Genomic DNA, 27,500 nt, shown 5'->3' on the forward strand with positions numbered 1-27,500 from the left:
TTTATATATGCTTGAAAGTAAAGTGTACAGTCTTTCAGAGATAAAATATGCACTAAACTTCTTCCATACTGGATTTTCAAATGAAAGTCTATGTATTTAGAAGTTTGAGGGGAAGAAAAAAAAATCATTTTAACTTTTATAAATATAGCAATCTTTCAACCCATGATAAATTTCAAATAATTGAAGTTTTCTCTACATGTATAAGAAATGTTAAGTAGCAGACTTTTTAAAGAATACTTTATCTAATGTATGGTAAAGATCAAAAGAAATTCAGTCCAGTTTTCTATATTTTATGGAGCTACAGAATGAGAAAAGCACAATCAATTTAGCTAAGTATATATCATTTTATATTTGAATGCCTTAGACACATTTGAATATTTTGAATCCTTCGAGGGTACATAGATTATCAGTCGGCCAGAACATAAAATTTCCACAACTACACTGAATTAGCAAAACCTTATTATAGCTTAGTGAAGGGGATATGGAAACTCTCTGTACTATCTTTGCAATGTTTCCTTAAGTCTAAAGTTATTCCAAATATAAAAAGTTTATTTTTAAAAGTTTACATTATAATTTTATGACTACTTGATAATCAAATTGACTGGAAATACCCATGCATTCTCATGTACACATTCATTTCTATACAGTAAATAATGAAAAGCAAAATGTCTTTATTTAAGTAATTTTCATTTGCTAAAGAGCTCGATAAAACCGTTTGATGCATATACGACTTCAAAGAAATATCACGTGGCTAATTAGATTTGTCAAGATTACCTTTCACATCATTATAAAGAAAGTGCAGTCAAGTTCAAGTTCACATTTAGCCACATGACACAGTGAAACAGATTTACTTAAGACAACTTTTAGACATTTATTTTTAGGAGAAAAGACTTTGGCTTAAGAATAATTTACTGGATAAGAATAGATTTGTAAAGTCTGAAGACAAACAGAAAAAAAAAATGTTTTCTCCACAGTAGCAAAAAAAAAAATTTTTTTTTCCATTTATTGGGTTAAGGAAATTTTTATAACTTTATAAAAATTATTTTTTAATGGCCTATTATTATTATAGGGGACAGGAAAAGTGATGTTAAGTTATCCAAATACTAATTACCAGCCCTAGGCAGCACAGGCAGAAGAGTTAGTTCTAAAGCCCAGAGAAGGTGAATCTTGGCTTTGCCACCTGCTCTCCCTGTGACACTGGGCAAGTTAGTTTCTCCATGTCTCAGTCACCACATCTGTAAAGTGGGGACAATACTACCACATTTGAGATTGCTGCTGTGAGGACTCAGTGAGGTACTTCCTACTACATGCTTGGCATGGCACATCCTAAACTCTGATTAGATGTTGTGCTACTCCCATCATTATTATTTAGCAGGTTGCCCAGTAAGAATGGATATACAGTCATCCTTTGGTATCTGAAGGGGACCAAGATCCGAGGATGTTCAAGTCCCTTCTATAAAATGGCATAGTGAATAGCGCTGCTCTGAACATAGAGGTGTGTGTATCTTTTTGAATTGCAGTTTTATCCAGATACATACCCAGGAGTGAAACAGAAACAGACTCACAGACATAGAGAATAGACTTGTGGTGGCCAAGGGGGAGGTTGGGTGGGGGAGGGATGGATTGGGAGCTTGGGGTTAGCAGATGCAGGCTATTATATATAGAATGGATAAACAACAAGGTCCTACTGTATAGCACAGGGAACTATATTCAATAACCTGTGATAAACCATAATGGAAAAGAATTTTAAAAAGAATGTATATATAACTGAATCACTCTGCTGTACCACAGAAATTAACAACACTGTAAATCAACTACACTTTAATTAAAAAAAAAAAGCACGGTATTTGCTTTGGATGCTAATTTGTTTGCTACACACATCCTTTCCTATACTTTAAATCATCTCTAGATTACTTATAATTTATAACACAATGTAAATGCTATGTAAATAGCTGCCAGCATGTGGCAAATTCAAGTTTTGCTTTTTGGAACTTTCTGGAATTTTTTTTCCCAAATACTTTTGATGTGTGGTAGGTTGAATCCATGGGTGTGGAACCTGCGGATATGGAGGGCTGACTGTATACTTATTTCCTTATTTAAAAAAACTAAGGTGAAAAGAGCACCATAAACTTTCTTTTTTCACCCAGCACTGACATCCAAAGGGCACAAAACTTTAGACAAAACAAAACCATTGAAGAGGTTTGGATTAAGTAATATACACCAGTAAATTTTTACTCCCTCAGTACATGTCACTTGGGGAGAGAAGTTATGTCTATAGTTAGCAATTCACTGTCTGAACCCTTGATGGGAAGTCCTCAAACTTCTTAGACGATACTTTTATAAATTTTATTCAAACCTCATGAATAGCCCCCAAATTTGCTCAAAGATAGATAATGTACTGGAGTCAACTGTGCACCCACCTTCCCGTGTGCTATACAGTCGGTATAGATCGTGAGGATCCATATGCCACACGGGAAAGTTGTGCTGTATTTCACCTTCTTGCCTACATTTCCCTAGAATTCTCAATGACACATTGTCATATTTGCATAGAGTCAAACTCCACCTGACCTAGAACCCTGATAGAAATACCAACTCCAATCCAGCAAAAGTTTTTTAATCCTATCCTGCTTTATAAAAGAAAGTTTTTTTTTTCTCAAAATAGCTGCAGAATATAAAGGCAAATAAATTTTTTATATAATACACACCTATTTACATATATATATACATATTTTACAATATCCCCTCCAGTTCTAAGTTACTGTGTCCTAGCTAAGCATCCGTGTACCAACAGAAAGGATGAAGTGATGACAGTAGAGGTCTGCTCAGAAACTATTTTGATGCACTGACAAATAGTACTTTAATAGCTACAGAAACTGAATGACTAATTTAATATTTTCTCTTCTGATTAAATAGCAGCAATAACAGAGTCCACATATGCAAAATTGAGTTTAAAAAACCAAAACAAATCCTGAAATTGATCAATATTACAAGAGACAACTTCTCTCTTAAGACTTTCTTATTTTAGATTATTGGTGAATCTAGACAAACGTATGCAAAACATTCTAAGGCTCAGATTCTGAAGAAGCTAATTTTTAACCATTAAATCTTGACCACCTATAAAATATCAGTTGCTGTAAAATAGATGGTTGTTCTAAAATGTAGTGGTGAAACAAAAACAGAAGAGTCTGTACGAGATGGTTTAAGATGTGAAATGTATACATATGTAACTATTGAAAGATGGAAAAATTATAGAAAAGACCTTATAAATTAAGTTTAGCTTACTTTGGGATGCAAACTGCTTGGGGATGAAAGAAGAGGAGGAGGGGAGCCCCCAGAAGATATATCTATGAAATGAGGAGACCAAGTCGAAGTGGGGGAAATGTTTTAAGAAATGTGAGAAGACAGAACAAGCAATCTATGATGTACGGAAGAGATGGAAGATGCACTACACTTACGACAGATGGAGACCATTGGATACTAGATACAGCAAGGGCCGCCATCAATATACATGAAGGGATGAGCTGATGGCCTTTGGAGAACCAATGTGACCTCATATGACCCAGGACAGCAATGCTCAAAGCTTGGCAGCACCTATGTTATGGCCTTCATCCTGTAGTGGGCAGAATGAGGCTGTGATCATGATAATATCTATTACAAAAACCATCAAAAGAAAGGAAGGGTTAAATGAGTTCATCTTTAGAAATGTTACTTATTTTTGTTTTAAAGGATAATAAATCCAGAAATCTCAACTTTATGTTCAGAAGCCCAACCCAACCTAGAAGCCAAGAACTACATTAGGATTTTCATCTTTAACAATAAAATACCTAATGCTGTCGGAGGCAACCATCTATTCTTGTTTTTCAAAGATGGACATATTTAACTAGTAGTCACGTCTTTTTTAACCCAATATACTAAATACAGTAGACTCTTTAAAATACAGTAGGCACTTTACATTAGGAGCTCAGATGCATTGTCTTGAAATAAATTCCATGATGTAATTTAAAAGGAATCAATACAAGTACATAAAATCTAAACTTTTATATGCAGATATACACTGAATAACTTGTTTGTGGTTTTTATAATCTGATAGTATAGAAGTAGAAAAATATATTCCTTTGGATGGGAGTAAACTATTTTTCTATAGCTCTGTATTATGAATTAGGGTCCCAAAGGTACAATAGATTTACTGTATTTAAGACGGAATTCCCCTTTTCTTGTTTCTGTGCCTATTAAATAAATTAGCCACCTAAACATTACTGCTTGGAAATACTTTCGGAATGAAAAAATACCTAAGAATCTACTATAATTTCATAAACTTGTGTGCCAAGCAATAACACTAATTTTATGTACTGCTCGCTACTCTCTAAACTGTGAGATTCCATGTTAGAAATCATAATAATAGCTATTAGTTATATCACATCTACTATGTGTCAGGCACTGTTCCATATGCTGTATAACTATTAACTCATTTAATGCAGAAACACCTATGAAATATGTATTGTTACCATCCCCACTTAACAGATGAAGAAACTGAGGCAGAGAGTTACTTGCCAAAGGTCACAAAACTAGTAAGAAGAACCAGGGATTCAGATCCAGACATCTGCTCAAACCCTGTGCCTTTAACTTTCATGCTAGATCTCCTGAGCACTGAGACAGTAATGAGAAACTCTATAATTCAATCATGTGACAGTGATAAAACTTGTCAGCCAAAGGAATTTTAAAATATTAATTTCTCTACCAATTACTTGAGGCAGGAGGTGGTATTAAATCAACAAACTTACGAATCTCTAAGCCTTTTGTGAAGATCAAGTTGATGTATCATTTCATTTAAAACAAAAACCTCTTTCTGAGGTTTAAAAAACTAGTTTTTAAATTGTTTTAAAAAAATTAAAAATTGTTTAAAAAAATAGTTTTCTAATTTTCTTAAGACTTGGATATTTGGAGTTTTTTCCTGGAAAGCAAGTGAGTTATAATAATAATACAAATAATTAAAATCTATTATTTCAAGGAAAAGTGTATTATTTCAAAAGTCCTTCAAGATAACAACCTGTTTTTTACTTAAAGAGTAGAAATACCATTATGGACTTAGTGTGTACTCAACTTTAAAACTGTTTAAGAGGCTACTCATTTAAAATAGTCTTTACTTAATATCTGGGGGCAACTCCCAAAATTCAATTAGCAATAGATTAATCATGTTATCTTACCAATCCCTCAAACTGACTTAATACTATGGATGTATTTCAAAAGCAAGAATGGGAATGAGTTTCACAAACACAACACAACAGTCATGGAAGTTACATTTTTCTCTGTACAGTCAAATACAATTTAAAATGCTAAAAATGAGTGTATGACTAAATGTTGTCATTGTTTCTAAGACAGGAATGTGACTAGGGCAATATTTTGAACTAAAGATATCTTCTATGTAACATTATTCTGAAGGTCTCATTTGAGACCAGACAGCAGCTTAAGAATTAAGAGAATCTAGCTAAAAGAAACACATGCAGAATAATCATAGGATATGGAGCTCTTAGGCATATCCATATGCCTATATCCATAAATCCATATCCATAAATTTATCAGTCAATATCCTTAATCCTTTAATTACACACACTAATACATTCGACTCCAAAGCCTAAGAGAAAACCTCAGAAAGCACTTAACGTAAATGACTATGCCCCATGATTACAAACTACCTGCCTTATTTATAGCCATAGCCCAGCTCACAAGATGGATGGAACTCGAAGACTTCAGGAATCTACTAGCAAAAGACACCAGTGAAATATAACTGTTGGATGCTAAAACTTGCATACTGTATGGCTCTTGACAGGTTCTCCCTATGGCTGTGGTAAGTTTCTTTAAAACGCAATCTAGGGTTCTGTGTCCCTAAAGAATAGGACTGTTTTAACAGAGTCCCAACAAAGAAATGAACTACTTGTAGTCTTTGAAAAATACAATCTATAAAAGCTTAAAACCAAAGCGATCTCTCTTTTACCAAAAATATGAATTCATTAAGCATCATTAAAAGTAATGTAATTTGTGTACTCTTAAGGAGTTTTTAAAACCAAGTTTATTCTTTTGATTACATAACAAGGAAACTAAACCTAGCTTCCCAGAGAACGATGAACACTTGCATCACTAGAATGCGTGACTATAGGCGATTATATGATAACGGTCCTATGTTCAGTGTGCTGAGTATAACTCACATAGGTCTGAAATCCTATCCATTTCTGAATTTTTTCTTTTACAATGGACAGCAGATAATATTAATCCTGTCAGTGCAGGGGACTGAACTGAGCGGCCTGCTGGTACGACCACTAGCTGTCTCCTTGCCTATCTCTTCCACTAGCTCAAAAGTTCCTCAAAGGAAGGAATTAAGAACATTTTTCCTTTATTACAGTGCCTAGCATGATGCCTGGCACACAGAAAGCCAGGTTCAACAAATAAGCACTGACTCGATGAATTTGTTCAATAGAGCCAGCTAAAATGGATATTTTTACTCCCAAAGTTTTGTTTAATTTAAGGCTCTCAATTTTTGCCTAGGTTGGATGATTACAAATATTCTCTTTATTATTATTATTAGCTAATTTTGGTTCACAATACAGAAGTAAAAAGCAAGATGCTTATTCTATTCTAAACAGTTTGGTTTAATTTGGTTCAAATTAATCTTAAACCTATTTTCATTGCTTGCCTTAACATAAGCTAACAAATAACACTTTTTTCTTTAAAATATCCTTTAGAATAATGTCTGTTGGGTAAATTATGTGACCTGGAATCTTCCTTTATTTAATACTTATTATGGCAATAGACATTCAGCATTCAGGGATTAGCAGGAATCGACGAACCTAAGTGCAAAGGAAACTTTATTGACTAGGAATCATTTTAATAAAAAAGATAATGTGATCAATAGCCAGATAATATACTTCAAGTTTTAAATATTTGATAATCAGCCATGGAGGATAATGAGGCCAAAGTCACGAGCTTAATCTGCACACAGGTAATTAGTTTTGTTTTTACAGCATGGACTGTACCCTAACCTAAGCTAGGTAGCAGGTGTGGGGCTAAACACATAAGAAAAATGAGATGAGAGAACAGGGGTCAACACAAATCCATCTCCATTAAGTTGGCTCAGACTGTATATACAAGTAGTGGCCAGCAACGTAAATGACAGTAGCTTATTATTAATTTAGGAAAAAGTCCACAGGCCACTCAAAAATTATTTCAGGTTCAAATTTTCTTTCCATATACTTGTAAAGAAACCAAGTATAACCCCAACAATTCTATTTATAACCTACAACCCCAACAATTTATATTGTTTATATTTATAACCCCAACAATTCCCAAATCTCAATACTAAATACGGCTACATGTATGCATTCAATTTCTAAAGTGTTGCTATATTAATAGTCCTGTAAGTTACTAGAATTAATAAAATCACGGTTAAGCAATCTAAGTTCAGGTCATGGAAGAGCTACATCTCTATCACTAATTTTCAAGTGGCAGTGGGCAAACTATAGAGCCCTTAGGTCTCTTCCTGGAAGGGTTTTGAGATAAAGTACTCTCAAACACTAGGGTGCAGCAGAATTCCCCGGAGAGCTTGCTAGAAGCTCCAAGCCCACTCCCAGAGATTTTGTCTTTGCAGGTTGGAGACAGGGTCCAAAGAGCTGTTTTATGAAGGAGCACGCATTTTAGTGATTCATGTGAAATTCTGGTCCAGCTTTGAAGCTTTGTCATAAGCCCAAAACATTAACCTAGAAAAGGAGTTTAATTTTTGTAACTGCCTCTTTCTATGCCAATCTGCCTAACAGACAAGACATATTTGAGGATATAAAGTGTTTATTGTTCTACAATTCCCTGTATAGCCTTTATTTTTGAAGACGAGTTAAAAATAAACTCAGCATTAATAGCATAAGAAGTATCCGTTCAATATGTCCATCTGAAGAAAAGATACCTAACGCCACTGGGTCTGGATTGACAGGACTCTGCTGCCTGGAGTGGCTGCTGCTACCGCTGCCGCCCTTTTTTAAGTCCTCGGCATCGCTGTACCGCCGGATCCAGTAATTCAATTCCTCCCGGTCTGCTTCCTGACATCGCCTTAGTACAGTGAGAGATCGCCTTGTTTTTTCTACCATGTCCATTATGCAGTTTAACAGCTATGGGAGAAATGGGCAGGGGGAGAAAGGAAGGATATATCAATCACCACAACTCAAAGACTTTGGTGGGTAGTGAAACAAACTATTTTAGGACAATGAAGAATGCTATTTTATTCTGAAGGCTTCCGTCTAATATTTTCAAAGGTTAGATTTGAAACAGAGATCCAATAGATGAGTTAACTCAATAGGAATGAGAATAAAATGTGGGAGGCATGACAGGGAGATTTCAGCTGAAGTAAACCCATCTTTCCAAATACTAATCCCATTACTGGATAAACTCAATAACTCTCTACAAATAAAACAGCAGCCCACTGATCTGGCTTTAGGGAATCCTTTCCATGATCTAAACACTTCTCTTATATAAGTGGCCTTGATATCAATTTAGAAATCAAATCCTATATTCGACTTTAAACATTCTCATTTATTACTTTTTCAAGGATGGCAGAAAATACCTTCAAAGCATCCCCACACTTTTATCATGTCACCTCACTCCAGTTGTTTTCAAAACATTTTTTGAAATGATTACCAACATCTTACATGGTCAAGATGTTTCCATTCCTCTGCCCATTCTCTGTCTGTCAGTCTGTGATCAATCATTTCTTCTTGACGTGTGCCATGCAACCCTATAAATATAAAGAAGGTTGAATCACCCTAAAACATTAAGGACATCATCCATATGCACATAGGCACTTAGCAAAGACTATGTGGGCAAACTAAACGATGTGAAAATATATTTGATTTTTGAACAGAGGCATGAGTCATATTCAGATTCAGAATTACCTCATGGGTCTCTCATAGAATGATAAAATGTTAGAAAACTAGAAGGAATTTTAGACGTCATCTGGTCAGAACCATTTCTTTTACACATGAGGAGATACCAAGCCCTGAGCCAGTTATCCATATAATGTTCCCTAAGCGAAAATATAAATATATCCTGAATCTTAATAAATACAAGAAACCACAAGTATACATTAAGTGGTTTCAAAGTGTGGCTTTCCTGCATTAAAAACGAAGACAGCATAAATTGTTTTACATGAATAGGGATATGCTTTTCTAAAACAAGCATGGTAAAACTATTCCACATTTCAGCATAGTATAAATGAACACAATCTTATTACATACACCTTCGTGATAAAATTACGCCATGAAGAGAGGGCTTGCATAACATAAAAGCAAAATATACTCATTCAATTTATCAAAAAGTAAAAAATAAAAATAAATTGGATATCCTCTATGAAAACAAAATCAACATACCAGATATAATTTTGGACAAATACCATAAATCCAAGCTAAGAAACTAAAAATCCTAATTTGTAGTCCACAGCATAAATATTAATGCTCTTTAGCATCACAGTTAAGATGCTACCATGAAAAGGTAATAAGGAAACACTTACCAAGTGAGAACAATAGTAACGAACATGAGCAATTAGCAAGGATGCTTATCAAAATAAAAAAATAAATGTGTCTGCCTAAAGGGACAGGGTGAAAGGGTCTAATCAGAGATACCTAGAAACGTGTGGCTCTTCTGACAAATTGTGTAAAACACCTCATGTTCTACTATCAAGGAAAGGCACCAGGCTATGGCAAGATTTTCCACTTTAAACAATTAAAACTATTTATTTTGGTTGCCAGTTCTCACTGTTACTCTGAATAGCAAATTAAGTTTGACATGGTTTAGGCTTCTAGACACCTAGGCTCTTTTTCTGAGGGAGTTATGTAGGAGTTAAATGACAATAAAAGTTATGAGACACTGCATTCCACTTTTTGTGAAATCTGAGTGGTTAGAAATCCCCTTTTAGCTGACTTAGCGAAATAAAGATAATGAGTCATATGACTTTTTTCAGCCAACCATGAAATACAATTTAATTTATAGCTGATGGAAGTGACACATACATGTCAGCTTTCTCAGACTAAATTAAAAGCTAAATATAAAACACTGCACCATTCCTCTCCAATTAGAATATATTCTGAAATACATTTTTAAAGCTAAAATTGTCAATGCCACCTATTGGTAAAAAAGTAAAATCGCAAATAAGCTTTAATAATTTGCATAATAGAAAAGACACTGGAGAAGAGTAATATTTAGTTATTTCTCTGTTGTGACAATTTCAAGTTGAAATGTTTGCAAATGTGTAATTTTTGTTGACTTATTTTTTGCCTGTGTTTTAGGGAAACAGCACTACCATTGAAATGAATCATCACAGAAAACAACTGGAGAGTGATAAAGATATAAATGCAGTGTTAAGATTCATGATGGAGGCTTCTTACTATATTGACCTATATAAAGACCAAGAACTTCAGAGGTCTTAAAAGGTTCAAAAATTCAGCAGATTAAATCAATAGTGACATGAGCTCTACCACCGGGAATAATATTGATGAGCAATAGGATGTCTGTGGCTAATGGGATAACAGCATTTGTGGAACAGTGCTAAGCATCATCTCATTTAACAACAACAGAAAAATAATAAGTACATTAGAAACATGTTTGAGCCCAAGTACTTGGTGAAAAAATACAGGTCTCATATGTTTGCTGCTTTTGAACTCTGAAGGTCATTTGTTGGATACAGCCAAATCTTTAAAAAGAAAAAATAAAACAACTCAAATTTTTACATTTATTAATTTTTCTATTACAGATACTTAAATATTCATCACCACACAATTTTTATTTATATCCATAATACCAGAGGGATGTACTAGGGGAAAACAGTTCAGACTCATTAAAACACATTTTCATTTGTGGGCAACCTGACACTAATGTTGAGTCTTACCCAATTACTAACTAGGCTGAAACTCTAAGTTTATTTATAAACTAATGCTGCCTGTAAAGTTATTTCATTAAAAGATTCTAGTGAGTACACGTCTCTGCAAATATGTCTCTACATATCATAGACATTTATAAATCATACCAGACTAAGTATACATTTATGACAATTTTTATATCCTCAAAATGGCAGCCTGATGTAACACCATGATTTGTTACTCATACGTCAAGGTTTTACTTTACTTTAACACATACTAAACTATGCCAGACTTCAGGGACGGTTAAGTAGTTGCGTATATTTATAAAGATTAGCACTATTAGTTTTATAAGCTAATATAATTAAAAAGTAAGGAACATGGTCTGATAAAAAAAAAAAATCACATAAAACCAGTGGGTACAGATATAACCCATAAAGGAATATTTTATATTACTAGATGAAAACATAATCATTGACTATAAGCATAATTAGTTCCTTGTTGATTACTCTGTAGTGTACTGGAACTAATATTTCATAAAATAGAATCTGCTGCCTAAGAAATAGGCCATTTCCTAGCACTTACAAAGTGGGGTATCTTGAATTGGTCTTACAATGACCTGGTGACTCCACTTCTGTTTGAAAACAAGCAATCATGGTTTGAGGGCATTAGTCATAAATAAATGGCAAGGCTTTTGCTTTGAAGGGAGCTGTTATTGCATTTGATTTCAGGGTCAAAAGATCAATCCAGACTGAGAAATAACATAACCGTTTTTTAGAGCTCTTCGAAATGGTACCTGAGAGAACATTAGACAGACTGGTTATTAAGAAAGCACAAATTATATGCTTAGCCATTTGACATACTATATAAATGTAGAAATGATGTTGTGGGCAAGTGAAACTACTATTTTACTATCTCACATCCAGGGCCTCCATCGCCCCTCCCCTCACCCTGACTCTCCCTTTCTGCTTTCTAAACATTTGGAGGGTTGTGTTTTCAAGCAAAAGACCCTACATATGGAAGCCCCTATGTCCTACTAACCTAGTTAGAAGTCTAACATAAACCTCTGCTCACCACACATTCTCTGCCTGTGGCTAAAAAAACCGTTGTCCTACTACTCAGGCAGGGAACTGGCCGTGCTTCCCAAGTTCTGCGCCCTCAGCTCTGTGTTCTGCTTTTCTCCTTGGACTTCGTCCTGTGCTGCTTCCAGTATCTTGCCCACCAAACCGTCCCATGTCAGGGAAGTTTGTCAGCAACTAGCTAAGAGGTAAAGGCAGTCCTGCTGCTGGACAGCATGGATTCAGGGGACAGAAAAAGACAAGAGAGAGGGCTGACTATTGCTCTCAGTTTATCACTAGGTTGACTCGCCAAAAATCAAGAATTCAAGAAGCCCCAGGAACAGGAACAGTGCTCTAATGCTATCACCTCAAACACTGATCATGTATCAAAACTTACCTATTTGTCTTCCTTCTTATTTTTCATGGTGAGCACCTGTTCTTTAGAAGACAATGTCTCCTAAATGCTTCACTTCCAACAGTTTTATGCAAAGAAGGAATGAACACAGGCAAACAGAACATGTATTTACCCAAACTCATTCCTTCTTTGGTATTCTGATCTTTGACACTAAATTGTCAACACTAAATTGAATCACTGGCACTTCTAAGTTGGAAAACAAAAAAAAGTACTAAATCATTCCTCAAAGAACATCTGTTGACTTAAACCACCGACATAATACCATATTGTATTTTTCAAATACAGACTATCACAGAGACTGGAAAACTCAAAATGAACTTTGAGACTATCCCAAATAAAAGATACAATGAAAGAAACTGATTTTTTAAAAATACTTGTGGCAGAGTAACTACATACGAAATCCCTCATATTAAAAAAAAAATTAAACACTTGTTTTGCGTATGTTAATACAGTTGAGGAGGTTGTATTTAGATGCCCCCCCCCGCAAAATAATACCCTGCTGTCACAAAGAACGTAAGTAATTAAGAGAGAGAAAGCACAGCTGTTAAAGGACACAGTAATACCAACAAAGTTTTCTCATAAAGGAGACACTATAGAAAGAAAGGGAATTTTTACCCCATCACAGATATCAAGCCTCAAGTTTAGCTGAGAAGTAATGATGCAAGTCTTAAAGCATACAGTCCCATAAGAAGTGAAGAGATCCTTCAGTCTTACCCATAGGTCTGTTTCTGTCCCTGAGGTCCCTGTGGCTGGGGTGTCGATAGGAGTCCCTGTAGTGGTGGGCAATGGCCATATCATCCAAACGGTAATGCTGAGGTGGAGGAGGGGTGGGGTGAGGCAGGCCATTGGGCTGGTAGGATAAGCCATTATTTGGACTGTACCGCTGGCCTGGGCTAATAGTGCATGGTCGCTTGCTTGGATGTTCTGAGTGCAAAGGCTCTCTGTCAAAGCCATTTTCTTTGGTTCTGAGGGAGGAAGAAAAAGAGTTTGTTTCATAATGTACTCAGAAACCAGCATAGTTCGGACACTCACATTTGAACTTGTAATATAAACAGAATATTCTTTTACTGGCCAGAAACTTTCTAAACTCAGCTTCCTAGACCTGTGGGAATTCACTAAAACCCATGCTGAGGCCTAAATGATCACATGACTGCACAGGAGAAAATGTTCCACTTCTCATCAAATTAGCAAACATCTTTCAGTTGAAGCTCATGTGGTTCGGTCACAAGTAAGAGGAAGCCTGATCTCCACTCTGCACATAACATTTTCATTCAAAAGTGAACACCTGATTTCTAACAAATTACCCTTGGAGCAACTGTATTTGGTGAAGATTCATCAAGGTACAACAGCACCACTCTTTTGGTGAATTCTTCAGGTATACCTATTGCACTGATCCAAGCTGTGTCTGACTTCCGTGTCAGAGGACATCTATGAGCTGTGTTGTTCAATACAGTAGCCACATGTGGCTGCTTAAATTAAAAGTGAATTAACAGGGCTTCCCTGGTGGCGCAGTGGTTAAGAATCCGCCTGCCAATGCAGGGGACACGGGTTCGAGCCCTGGTCCAGGAAGATCCCACATGCCGCGGAGCAACTAAGCCCATGCGCCACAGCTACTGAGCCTGTGCTCTAGAGCCCGCGAGCCACAACTACTGAGCCCGCGTGCCACAACTACTGAAGCCCGCGCGCCTAGAGCCCGTGCTCTGCAACAAGAGAAGCCACCGCAATGAGAAGCCCGTGCACCACAACGAAGAGTAGCCCCTGCTCGCCTCAACTAGAGAAAGCCCGCGCACAGCAACGAAGACCCAATGCAGCCAAAAATTAAATAAATGAATAAATAAATAAATTTATTAAAAAAAAGTGAATTAACATTAAATAAAGTTTAAAATCCAGTTCTTCAGTAGCAATAGCCACACTGCAAGTGTAATCGCCACCTGTGGCTAGCGGCTACGGTACTGGACAGCACAGATACAGATCATTTCCATGATGTCAGAAAGTTCTATTAGAAAGCACTGATCAAACTGAATTAACTGAATTAATGCAATAAGACAATGTAATGTCTGGGACTGACATTACCTTGGGCTACCAAGATAATCAATCAGCAGTCATACAGAGCTAGCTGGGATTAGAAGAAAGATCAGGGCAAACCCCTTTCTTTTAAAGTTGAGGAAACACATGCCCGGAGAGCACAAGTGACCTGTGTGAAGTCATGAGATCTTAGGGCAGGGAAGGCACACCCTGACTGCATTTCATCATGTGATACACAAAACTGTACTTGTCTTTCAGAAGGAACACATTCTATAAATGAGACCTGATAACTGCTCCTAGATTCTCAAACAGAAGTAGGGTTGAAGAAGTATTTTCTGACTGAATGTATCTCTAAGACATGAACTCAATATAGTCTGTAAGATAGGAATGCATCACCTCCACTTTGACTGCAAGCACAGCTCCCAAACTAATTTTTTACCTAGTAGCTGGCTCTCCTCACAAGACCAGCTCTCTATCCTTAGACCAGTGGCAGCGTCTGTTTTCCCTGGGAAATTTCCCCATAAGAATTCTACCAAATCACAGTAGCTACAGATTTCTGCGTGCCCTTTTTTTTTTTTTTTTTTTTTTTGGCCTTGCCGTGCGGCTTGTGGGATCTTAGTTCCCCGACCAGGGACTGAACACAGGCCATGGCAATGCCTACCCACTGGACTGCCAGGGAATTTACATCTGCACACCTTTTTTTGATTTTAGGTTGGTTAGGTTTAGATACTTTAGACACTCTTTCCACTTTCCTAGTGCCCAGGGATAGTCTTTGTCTGATAAAACTGGAGGGATTTGAATGGAAACTGACTTGACAACAGAGATCATTAGGGGCTAGAGGATTCTACAATGAATTGCCCTTTATGTCCCTTTAGGGTAGAGCCCCAGTGACAATTTGCACACATCAGATTATAAAGGACAGAGGAGTTAGAGATAGAAGGTACAGGCACACTAAGAACTGAGGGAAACTGCAGAGTTCAATGGGAAATGAATACATGCCCAATACATGCTGGCGAAAGATGTTCTGGAGCCAGGAGACTGTCCAACACTGGAAATGCCAGCAGGGCATGGTCCCCATGGGAGTGTCAAACAGAAGTCTCAATGCTGCTCCTGTCAAAGTGTCTACAGTAAAATATTCTGACTCCATACATATTGATCATTGACCAGACTAAAATGTCTCAAACATTACAATGCACTGCTTCAAAATAATTTTTAAAAGTGAATGGAAACATTCTAGATAGATATATCTTCTAAGAGGATATTTATGTGATTCTAATCTGTATTTCCATATCCTACACATTTCTGAATAATACACTTCAACATTCAATGCATAAACATTTCCAGCATAAATCAGTTGGAAAATACTGAAGACTATTAGTAGCTATGAATATAATGTCAACACAGCACCTACCTTACTGGCAGTGTGGTGTAGTGGAAAGAGCACTGGACTGGGAATCAAGAGACCTGAGATTTAGTCCTGGCTCTTCCACGACTAGCTGTGTGACCTTGGACAAGTCACTTAACCTCTCTGGACCTCAGTTTGCTCATCTGTAAAATGAAAGGGTTGGACTAGATCAGTGGTTTTCAAACTGTGCCACTTGAGGTGCTTAGGGATTCTGCGGGCAATAAAGAGCTTTTACCCCAAACAATCAAGATTTAAAGGGCCAGAGGAACCCACTTATCATTCTTATCTATTTTAAAAGTTGAGGTTCCACCTAAGGTTTCATTTTTGAAGGAAAAAGCTGCTAAAATCAAGTTTGAAAACCACTGGACTAGGATAATTTCTGAGGTCCCTTCTACTTTGAAAACTCTGCAATTCAGTTATTCTATATTTATTTCTAAATGTCATTTGTACAGCACAGGGAATATAGCCAATATTTTATAATAATTATAAGTGGAGTATAACCTTTAAAAATTATAAATCACTATGTTGTACACCTGAAAATTCCATAATATTGTACATCAACTACGCCTCAATTTAAATAAGTAAGTAAATAAATAAATAAATAAATAAAAGGTCATGGTTATGTAGATCGAAACACACAAATCTAATGGTCCACTGGCCAAATTTTGTCTAAGTCAACCACCTGAACCAACAGAGAACTTCTCTGTTCTTTGCTTTGAACAACGTACTATTTACAGCTGATTTTTTGTGCAAAAATAGAAAATATTCTCTAAATACCTTATAGCAGCCTAAATATATAAACATCAAAACATTTCTAAATATCAAAACATCTTTGATCCAATTGTGTCAAACCAACTCAACTTACTGGTTTTGTGTCTCCTTGTTCAAAGATAACAAGAACATTCAACACTGGAAGAATTCTTCCTATTTTCAAAGTAGTTAGATACGTTATTTATCTTTGCTGTCAGATCAACCCTCTGATCAGTGCTATTACTTCAATGAGCCTGTACTGAAGCTTTTTTCCCTCCTAAAGCAAGGACAGTAATGTCCTAAGAAGCAGGGCTAGCTCCTGAGTCTGTCCTGTCATTTCTATCACGTCCTTGCAGTGACAGTCCCTATTCTGGGTCTTAGCACTCCTGCAGCTATTGAAACAATAAAGCTCATCACCTCACAGAGGTAGGTATATTTTAGCAGCAAAGCATTCAAACAGCCCACAGAAATAGTTATGAGACATCTCCCTGTGCTTCCTCCAATGACTCATGTCTACCTATAAAGCCAACCCTATTCAAAGGATGTATGTCCAGAAAGCTAACCAAAACAACTTAATTGCTATTTGTTTGTCTGCTTCTTAGAAATGCCTAAAACTATCTAAAACCTCATTTGCCTGGGGGCAAATTCCAAATGTGAATGTTTCTTACCTTCTCAAAATGTATTAGGCAAAACTAACAAATACTTTTCATTGTCCCATACCAGCATACTCTCAAAATAACTCAAATTCTAGTGGGAAGTCTGTCATGTCTCATGGGTTTCTAGAAGGCATATATTGGTTTGTTTTTTATATTCTATCTCCCTTCCAGGAGAAATTTTCCTGAATATAACCTAACTACTTCAACAATTAGATCCCAATCACTTCTCTCTCAGGGTCTGATGTCCTAAGAGTAGAAGACTGCTCAGGACTCAGCTGTGTGACCCTGAGATAACCTGGCTTCAGTTTCCTGCCCAGTAAAATGAAACTAATAGGAAACAATACATGTTTAAAAAAAAACAAACAAACACTTAAGAGACAACCTAATTTACAGCTTACCCCACTTCAGGCTGTTCTCTCTCAGCTCCTCAAAACAGAGGCTGTAAACTGACTTATTTGAGAAAGAAAACAAACTTTTTAAAAAACTTTCCTTTATATAAAATATTTCAAATGTCATAATAGGCTAGTATGCACTGACAATTCCTTAGTAACACGAAAATAGGGAAGAATGAAGAAAGAAATTATTAAGATCGTGGCAATAACTAGAATAAAAGGACCAATCAATTTCTTACATGACAGGAACAGACATAAGTTTTTTTCTAGATTAAAATGTTTTTTAAGTGGGGAAAATAGCACTAAAAGATTGTTCTAGGGAAAGGCAAATTGGTACAGCATAATAAACCTTAGAATGGCAAGGAAGAAACTTAAAACTTCTGATATTAGTCCTGTTACAAATAAATACATGCCTTAGGTTGACTTCTCCAACTGACCACACGTATTTCAAACGGCACATGTCTAAACTGACCTTGTCTTTCTCTGGTACTTCCTGCAGCAGTCAATTATGCCACCTTCTACTTAGCCACCAAAATAGAAACTTGAAAGTCACTCTATAACTTTCTTCTCCAAAATAAAGTCCTGCTGCTGGTCTCATAAGCTTCTCTGGCATAGGTCCTTCTGCCCTACCCCAGGACACATTATCTTGGCCTTATCATGCCCTCGTCTTACTCTGCAGGCATCTCAGCCAGAACCAGGGCTGAGATACTGGCTGAGTCTTTAAAAAAAAAACCAATTCTTTACTTTTGTATTTTAGAAAGAAGCATACATCTAAATCTCAGGAGGTGACAGTTCTGTTAAAGTAAAGCCCAAAGACATTAATAACTTAATCTTAAACAAAGCTTCCTTCCTTTTTCTAACACATGCAGTTTGTTAAGGCTTCCACAGAAAGACTAGACACTGAATTAAAGGGCGGGGGAGTGGTCATTTAGGGCATCATATTTTCAAAACACAACTCAGTCAAAGGTCTCTTCAGGAATTTTTAGGAAATAGGTGAGTTTAGATAAGAATTTTATATAACACCCTATATTGGTATTGAATAATGTATCTGAAACAAAATACATCACAAATTCCCCTGCTTCCTTAAAAAGAAAATCAAACCTGATTCTTCATGGACAACCTGCGGGGATTTCTATGTTTGCAGAAATATCACCCTGCAGGAAGTGGGATGTTTAGATGGTGAAAAACAAAGCACTGAGTGACACAGGACCAACACTACTGGGCCACATGGAAGGAAGTGCCTTCCATCTCTCTATTGCTGAACCACAACCTAGGAGATAACTTCCTGAGCAGCAGACTAACACCTTCTGGAGTAAATAAGATAGATGCAGGTAGATGTTGGCCCCTCCAGACAAAAACAAGATACCTGGACCCTTCAGGATTACAATTTGTGGGTTCCCAGAGCCTTCCCTCCCCCAAGGAGAAGGTGGAAACCTTGAGGCACATGTCCCTGGAGCTCTCCATCTGCTGAACAGTCAGACTGCCTGGGAGCGACTGTCCCCTTGTCTTCACTAATTTCTGACCATTGCTGAAGTATTCAGTTGCTACTGCTCCTGCTGTCTGGAACCACATTTTTGTTTTTTCTTTTAATACATCTTTATTGGAGTATAATTGCTTTACCATGTTGTGTTAGTTTCTGCTGTACAACAAAGTGAATCAGCTATATGCATACATATATCCCCATATCCCCTCCCTCTTGAGCCTCCCTCCCACCGTTCCTAGCCCACCCCTCTAGGTCGTCACAAAGCACAGAGCTGATCTCCCTGTGCTATGCAGCTGCTTCCCACTAGCTATCTACCTTACATTTGGTAGTGTACGTATGTCAATGTTACTCTCTTACTACATACCAGCCTCTTCTTCCCCTCGTTCTCAAGTCCATTCTTTACATCTGCGTATTTATTCCTGCCCTGCCACTAAGTTCATCAGTACCATTTTTCTAGATTCCATATATATGCGTTAGCATACGGTATTTGTTTTTCTCTTTCTGACTTACTTCACTCTGTATGACAGACTCTAGGTCCATCCACCTCACTACACATAACTCAGTTTTGTTCCTCTTTATGTCTGAGTAATATTCCAGCATATATGTGCCACATCTTCTTTATCCATTCACCTGTTGATGGACATTTAGGTTGCTTCCATGTCCTCGTTATCGTAAATAGTGCTGCAATGAACATTGCGGTACATGTATCTTTTTGAATTATGGTTTTCTCAGGGTATATGCCCAGTAGTGGGACTGCTGGGTCATATGGTAATTCTATTCCTGGTTTTTTAAGGAACCTCCATACTGCTCTCCATAGTGGCTGTATCAATTTACATTCCCACCAACAGTGCAGGAGGGTTCCCTTTTCTCCACACCCTCTCCAGCATTTATTGTTTGTAGGTTTTTTGATGATGGCCATTCTGACTGGTGTGAGGTGATACCTCACTGTGGTTTTGATTTGCATTTCTCTAATGATTAGTGATGTTGAGCATATTTTCATGTGTTTGTTGGCCATCTGTATGTCTTCTTTGGAGAAATGTCTATTTAGGCCTTGGGCCCATTTTTGTTTTTTGTTTGTTTTTTACTTTTTTATTTTTATTTATTTTTTAACATCTTTATTGGAGTATAATTGCTTTACAATGGTGTGTTAGTTTCTGCTTTATAACAAAGTGAATCAGCTTTATGTATACATATATCCCCATATCGTCTCCCTCTTGCGTCTCCCTCCCAACCTCCCTATCCCACCCCTCTAGGTGGTCACAAAGCACCGAGCTGATCCCTCTATGCTATGTGGATGCTTCCCACTATCTATTTTACATTTGGTAATATATATAAGTCCATGCCACGCTCTCACTTTGTCCCAGCTTACCCTTCCCCCTCTGTGTCCTCAAGTCCATTCTCTACATCTGCGTCTTTATTCCTGTCCTGCCCCTAGGTTCTTCATAACCATTTTTTTTTTTTTTTTTAGATTCCATATGTATGTGTTAGCATACAGTATTTGTTTTCCTCTTTCTGACATACTTCACTCTGTATGACAGACTCTAGGTCCATCCACCTCACTACAAATAACTCAATTTCGTTTCTTTTTGTGGCTGAGTAATATTCCATTGTATATATGTGCCACATCTTCTTTATCCATTCATCTGTCAATGGACACTTAGGTTGCTTCCATGTCCTGGCTATTGTAAATAGAGCTGCAATGAACATTGTGGTACATGACTCTTTTTGAATTATGGTTTTCTCAGGGTATATGCCCAGTAGTGGGATTGCTGGGTCATACGGTAGTTCTATTTTTGGGCCCATTTTTGGACTGTTTGTTTTTTGGATATTGAGCTCATGGGCTGCTTGTAAATTTTGGAGATTAATCCTTTGTCAGTTGCTTCATTTGCAAATATCTTCTCGTATTCTGAGGGTTGTCTTTTCATTTTGTTTATGGTTCCCTTTGCTGTGCAAAAGCTTTTAAGTTTCATTACGTCCCGTTTATTTTTGTTTTTATTTCCACTCTAGGAGGCGGGTCAAAAAGGATTTTGCTATGATTTATCTCATAGAGTGTTCTGCCTATGTTTTCCTCTAAGAGTTTTAGTGTCTGGCCTTACATTTAGGTCTTTAATTCATTTTGAGTTTATTTTTGTGTATGGTGTTAGGAAGCGTTCTAATTTCATTCTTTTACATGTAGCTGTCCAATTTCCCCAGCACCACTTATTGAAGAGGCTGTCTTTTCTCCACTGTATATTCTTGCCTCCTATGTCAAAGATTAGGTGACCACATGTGTGTGGGTTTATCTCTGGGCTTTCTAGCCTGTGGAACTACGCTTTCTTATTCTAATCTGTCATCTACACATTTCAACTGGAGCCCTCTAATTTTTTCTTGTTAGTGAATCAATCATGGCACTTTGTTCCTGGCTGTTTTCATGGCTGTAGGTGTTTCAGGGACACATCTTTTAAAATGATAGAAAGAAAGTAAACAAGAAAGCAAAAAAACTCTTAGGGGAGAGGGTCATTTGCTATACTGCTAAAAACGACTGTATTAAAGTTTAATTTTGATTATTTATTTGTTCAACTAGTGTTTTGTTGTTGTTGTTTTGTGTTTGTGGTGTTTTGCTTTGTTTTGTTTTAGATAGCCGGTATGTGTAACATGCACTATCCTGAGCTTTACTGGACATACAAAAGTAAGCAAGACATGATCCCCAACACCCTCCTAAGATTATGGTTTAGTAGCAGACTTACATGCTTTTTGGAAGCGTGCTAGCAAGAAATTTTTTACCATAAACACAGTTTAGTTAGTGGTACAAGACTTCTATACTGTTACGCAGGACCTGAACTCAGTAGGTACCATAAAAAGAGTACAGAAGTGGTATGGGAGATCAGAAGGCAAAAAGATCACTACATTTGAAAGAGCAGGGGCTATGGAGCTGGCTTCAGATTTTGGCTCTGCTATTTGCTGGCCATACGAACTGAGGAGGCTTAATCTCTATGAGTCACAGAATAGGGGCAATTATTTCAGAGCTACTGAGAGGACTATATGAGAGACTCTACATAAAGAGCCTAACACATATTTGGCATTCAACAACTTAACCAAAGCACTTATTTTTCAAGTTGAGGCGTTCAGAGGCTGGGGTATTACAAACATAGTTAAAAGAGTGTGGGCATTCAAGTCAGAGAACCTAGGGTTTAGAATCCCATCAGTGCCTCTTACAAGCCATGTGACCTCAGACATATTATCCAGCCAGCATGAACCTATGCAATAGGACTGTCAGGAAATAAGTGCTGTGTGTTCATATGTAAATTATTTAGCATGGGCCTGGCACATCTTAAGTGCTCAGTAAATAGTAACCATTATTATAATATTCATGATTGGGAAGCCTTCATTCAAATAGTAGAACCTGTCTTGAGTTAGCCTGCAAAGTATGAATAGAATTATTATATATAAGAACTAGTGCAAAAAACAGAAACCATCAGTCAGAATATAGACTAAGGCATGAACAATGTTCAGCAGAGCCAGACCCTAGGAGAGAAGCAAAAATAAGTAGCAAGTTTACGCTGAGGCTGGAGTGTGGAGACCAAAATGTTCTCTACAGCCACACAATCTTTCTCATCATGTAAATGCAACTTAATGCAATTTCACTAGAAGCCTCCACAATTGATATGACTAATACAAAAAAAAAGAAAACATCATTTCTACAGGGATGATTACTCTCTTCTTGAAACTGATGAATGCATTAAAAAATGCAACACAAAACAAGAATGTGTGAATATAATATAAATCCCTTATATTTTTTCACAGAAAACTGAATGCGGCAGGTAATAAAAATTTAATTCTCTTTTGCATAGTCAATTAATTCTACAATTCCTTATAATTTTTCTTTTCTTTGTTTTTTGGCCGTGCCGCGTGACATGTGGGATTGTAGTTCCCCGATCGGGGATTGAACCCATGCCCCTTGCATTGGAAGTGCTGAGTCTTAACCACTGGACCGCCAGGGAAGTCCCTACAATTCCTTATAAAGTGCACCTATCTTTTCTCTTTAGAAAGACAAAAATATTGAAATCTCATTCACTTTGCAGAAAAGGAAAAATGGATTTAATAGGTTCAGCTGGTGTGTTCTTTGCTGACAAATCTTATACATTCAACCAACACGGTTTCAAAATGACTGCCTTATGACCCTCCAACATTCAGTGTTTTCTAGTTTACTCATTAAGCCAGGAAATCTGGCTTACTGTGAATCCTCTATCATTATAAACATTTATAAAACCTCAGAATATTATACTGTTGCATTTGCCCACGTGAGCAATTACAGAGAAAAAATAAATGAGGGAAAGTAAGGAGGGAAAAAGACACAATTCTTAGTTAAGCTTTCCTTGTTTACATTCTGCACATTAAATCATATTTTGTGCAACTGGAAGATTTCAGGTAGGTAAATTTCTCCACTAAGAAGCTCTGTAACTTTAAGCAAGTTCTTTCGGCCTTAGTTTTCTCAAGATAAAGGATTGACCTCGTAAATCTATAAGATTGCTCCCAGCTAACAAATTACATACTACTAAAGCTCAAGAAAATCTTTTTAGAAAATAATGTTTAATAATTGGGGGTGGAGGAAATACATATTAATGCAACCATCTGGCCTTCATAATAAAAACCAAGACGTGTTAAACTGAGAGTAATTTAAAGCATAATTACATTAAAATGATTACATATAAATATATAGATATAGAGATAGATAGATGAAGGGGATTAATATTTAACATAAATCACTTGAAACGGGGAGGAAGGCAGTGGAGACAGTGTTACCCATACAAAACCAATGATCATTCAGTTTAAGCCAGAAAGATTCTGAGTCAGAAAATCAGCATGACAGGTGAGAGCACAATGTTAAAGACAAATATAACAAAAGCTGCAACATCAAAGCTGTGAGAAAAGACATCAAATGATAATTAACAAAAAAAAAATGTATCCTTTTAAACATAGTCATTTTTAACTATTTTGTAGTCTCAAAAAAATGCAGCCTTTGTCTAACTGCTCTTTCCCTCCTCACTCCATTTGAAACTGTGTTTTCATGACCATCATGGTGAGCAGTTTTAAAGAGGACTCAACTTCTAGTCTCTGTTTGAAAGTGGTCTCTTCATTTAATCAGCTCCAAAAAAAGGTCTGTATTCCCTTCCTCAGCTTCTCCCATCACAAAATGGCAAGATAAACAGTAAACTTTTACATATGAACAAAGAATAGAAATCAGAACTTTCTATTAACTTTCTCTAACATTTTAGGAAAAAAATAGCACGATTTTTAAATGAAAATTGTCTAATTTGGGTTCTAAGTTATTCTACCACAGACCTACAAATCTAGTATAGTTGTTCAGGGACTCACCCTAGAGCTATTTTTTAAAAGAAGTAGAATAAATTTTACTGTTCCATACAGGAAAAAAAAAAAAAAAAAATCCATAGACTTCCCCAGAGTATTCATTTCTCTGTAAATAAAAGTAATGCTTAAAAAAAGAAAAAATATAACCAGTGACAATCACATTTAAGGATGAGAAGTTACATTTGCCAAAACCCATCCCTGAAATACGTGAGGACTGTTTAGTAGATTAAACCAGCAATCATCACAGAATTTAAGCCCCAAAGTTGTAAACAAAATATAGAGCGCGCTTTTGTTCGTGACGTGTCACGAACAAATTATCAAAATGTGTTTTCTCCTCAGGTGTCAGTTTTTCCCTCTTTTACTGACTGATGGTTCCCAGTGTTATTACAGAAACAGATTGATCTTTTTAATGAGCCAGTTTAATAGACTCCAAAATCTCACCGTGGCTGCTCATCCATGTCAGACCATATGCACCAACAAAACATTCAGTAAAACAAAAAAAAAGCTCTGCTGTCAAACAGCTCCATACTCTATAAAATTTCATATAGTAGATCTGGATATACAGATAAATAACCAGAGAAGAGGAAAATGCACATGCAAACAAGATGCAGAAAATATATGCAAAGAAATACTGTAGAGGCCCATATTTTCTTGGCTCTGATCAAATTCCCACAAGATAAAAATGTATTTACACAACATAGTCTCATTACCCTTCCTCCTAACTCTAAGGAAATCCATTTGCCATCTTTCCATTATAACGCACACTTCAGGGTTCCACTTGAAAAAGAATGTTCTACCCAAAGAGCAACTGTGTGAATTCTGACTCCAGCAACTTTTTATGGATAACCAGAGGGAGAAAAACACTGAAGGCTCTTTTAAGAAAGTTCTACCTGACTGAATGCAAACATGCATGCACACACAGCTACAGATCATCAAAACAAAAATGCTGATTTTCTGTGGAATTTATATGAAGTTTCCATATCAATGTTAGCACATTGCCAAGGGCTTACCTCAGCGCTGTTCAAGGGAGGTCTAAAGTCACAGTATATTCACATATAAAACACTGGGAAAGAACCAGTGGAGAAAAGTGCTGGGAATATAGAGAAGTGGATAAAGCAAGTTTTCATTCTGCCTGTTATGGTTATTTAGCAGTTAGAGTTTCTAGAATAGATTGTGTCCATTTCCAATTTTGCCTATAGGATTACCTTTACATTTATCACAGCTATCTAAACCTTTCCCTGTTATCCTCTCCTCCACCCAAATAAATGTTCTTCTTCCCAATTTTCCATCTAGTCTCTCCTTAATTTCCTTTACCACACTATCTTGGAAAAATGGAGCTGAAACATCTCAATACCAGCACATAGTACTGATTCCCTGCAGGGTAAATGGTTAGGATCAGACAGGAATACACATGTGAATCATCTATCTTTGGGCTGCTTCTTGGTTTTTAGTATCATGTAGACACACCACTCAGACACCTGGATTAATCAGCTGCCTTTAAAAGCTAAAGTACTAAATGCTTAAATATGACTATGGAAATACAACTTGCGAAAATAAGAAAGTAGCACTGTTGGTAGGTCATGTATGGAGGTGGGTCTACAGTACGTCAGAAGTAAACTAACGTTTAATCTTTTGCTTTAGGCATTTTAAACTATTAAGAGATCCTATGTCAAGAGGAGAAAAATTCCAGAGATCGTAGCATAAAAACTACTTAACAGAGGATTATATAATAACTGTATGTAAACTGGCTGGCTTTTAATAACATTCTGATTTGCAAAGCAACTATACACTTAAGGGTAGCTAAGTTGGTCACAGATAGATGTCTCTGAGCAGCTCCAAGGATCATAAGCTCCTAGGAATCTGTGCCAGGGTGTTAACCTCTCAGAGGCTGGTCTACGCTTCCCTGATAAAATGCATAAAGAGTGAATGGATAAGTAGAAAAAGGAAACAAAGCATATAACAAATAAGTTTCTGAATATAGTTTCATTTTAAGATTCTCCATATTTTACAAATACTATGCAAGATGCTGATAAGACTTTATATTCTTGTATTAGAAAATATTTATATATGAGGCTGAGGTATTCAGGAAAATTATTTTAGTAAGGTACATTGGAAGTTTCATGTGTATGCCTTATTCAACAACTAATTCGTAAGGTTTAATGGAGAAGGGGTTTTATTTTACATTTCTTAGAATTCTCAGTTATTAGAGCAGAGTACCTGATAGAATGAATATTGACTGATAAAATTTTTCAGCAAAAATGTCATCTATAAGTTCTATTACTTAACTCTTATCTTCACTCAGTCCATCTAGCTTCCCAGAAGTTTTCTCTTAGTTCATATAAAACCCAAATTAAATAGCTACTGCATTGTGCTTAGGCCAGATTTCAAAACCACCATGTTTTGAGAAAACTTAGAATAACAAGTTTCCTAACACTGAAGGGTAAAATATGTGGTTGGGATGAATTACATAGTAAATGATAATTTTAATACAGGGATACCCTTGGAGATAATGTATGTTCAGTTGCAGACCACCATAGTAAAGCAAATATCACAATAAAGCCAGTCACACAATTTTTTTTGGTTTCCCTGTGCATATAAAAGTTATGTTTACACTATACTGTAGTCTCTTAACTGTGCAGTAGCACTATGTCTTAAAAAAAAATGTATATACCTTAATTTAAAAAATACTTTATTTGTAAAAAATGCCAAAACAATTATAATGGTTAACATTAAAGATTACTGACCACAGATTACCATAACAAATATAATAATGAAGAATTTTGAAATATTGTGAGAATTACCAAATTCTAACAGAATTGCACAGAGACACAAAATGAGCAACTGCTACTGGAAAAATGGTGCCAATAGAGTAATTCCATGCAGAGTGCCACAAACCTTCGATTTGTTTTAAAAAAAAAAAAGAGAAAGAAAGAAAGAAAAGCAGTATCTGTGAAGCACAATAAAGTGCAATAAAACAAGGTATGCCTGTATTGACTGTGTGTCTAATAACCATCAGTGGCACTTGGCGTATTTGAATATCATTCATCTTTACCTTTTCCTTTAATATTGCAAGCAGTGGTG

The 27,500-nt window shown here is 36.5% G+C and overlaps 1 protein-coding gene across 4 annotated transcripts in view; it reads right to left on the reverse strand.

The window, feature by feature from the left end:
• Positions 1 to 27,500, reverse strand: part of RUNX1T1 (RUNX1 partner transcriptional co-repressor 1) — a 138,137-nt gene that overhangs the window by 19,428 nt on the left and 91,209 nt on the right. For all 4 annotated transcript variants that reach the window (XM_068525421.1, XM_068525419.1, XM_068525420.1 and 1 more), the window contains 3 exons: positions 13,074 to 13,324; positions 8,688 to 8,773; positions 7,949 to 8,150 (listed from right to left, as the gene is read on the reverse strand). In XM_068525421.1, the coding sequence (XP_068381522.1) occupies positions 7,949 to 8,150; positions 8,688 to 8,773; positions 13,074 to 13,324 (539 nt within the window). The remainder of the gene's footprint in view (positions 1 to 7,948; positions 8,151 to 8,687; positions 8,774 to 13,073; positions 13,325 to 27,500) is intronic.

This window comes from Eschrichtius robustus, chromosome 17 (assembly GCF_028021215.1).
Source record: "Eschrichtius robustus isolate mEscRob2 chromosome 17, mEscRob2.pri, whole genome shotgun sequence".
Classification (NCBI taxonomy): domain Eukaryota; kingdom Metazoa; phylum Chordata; class Mammalia; order Artiodactyla; family Eschrichtiidae; genus Eschrichtius; species Eschrichtius robustus.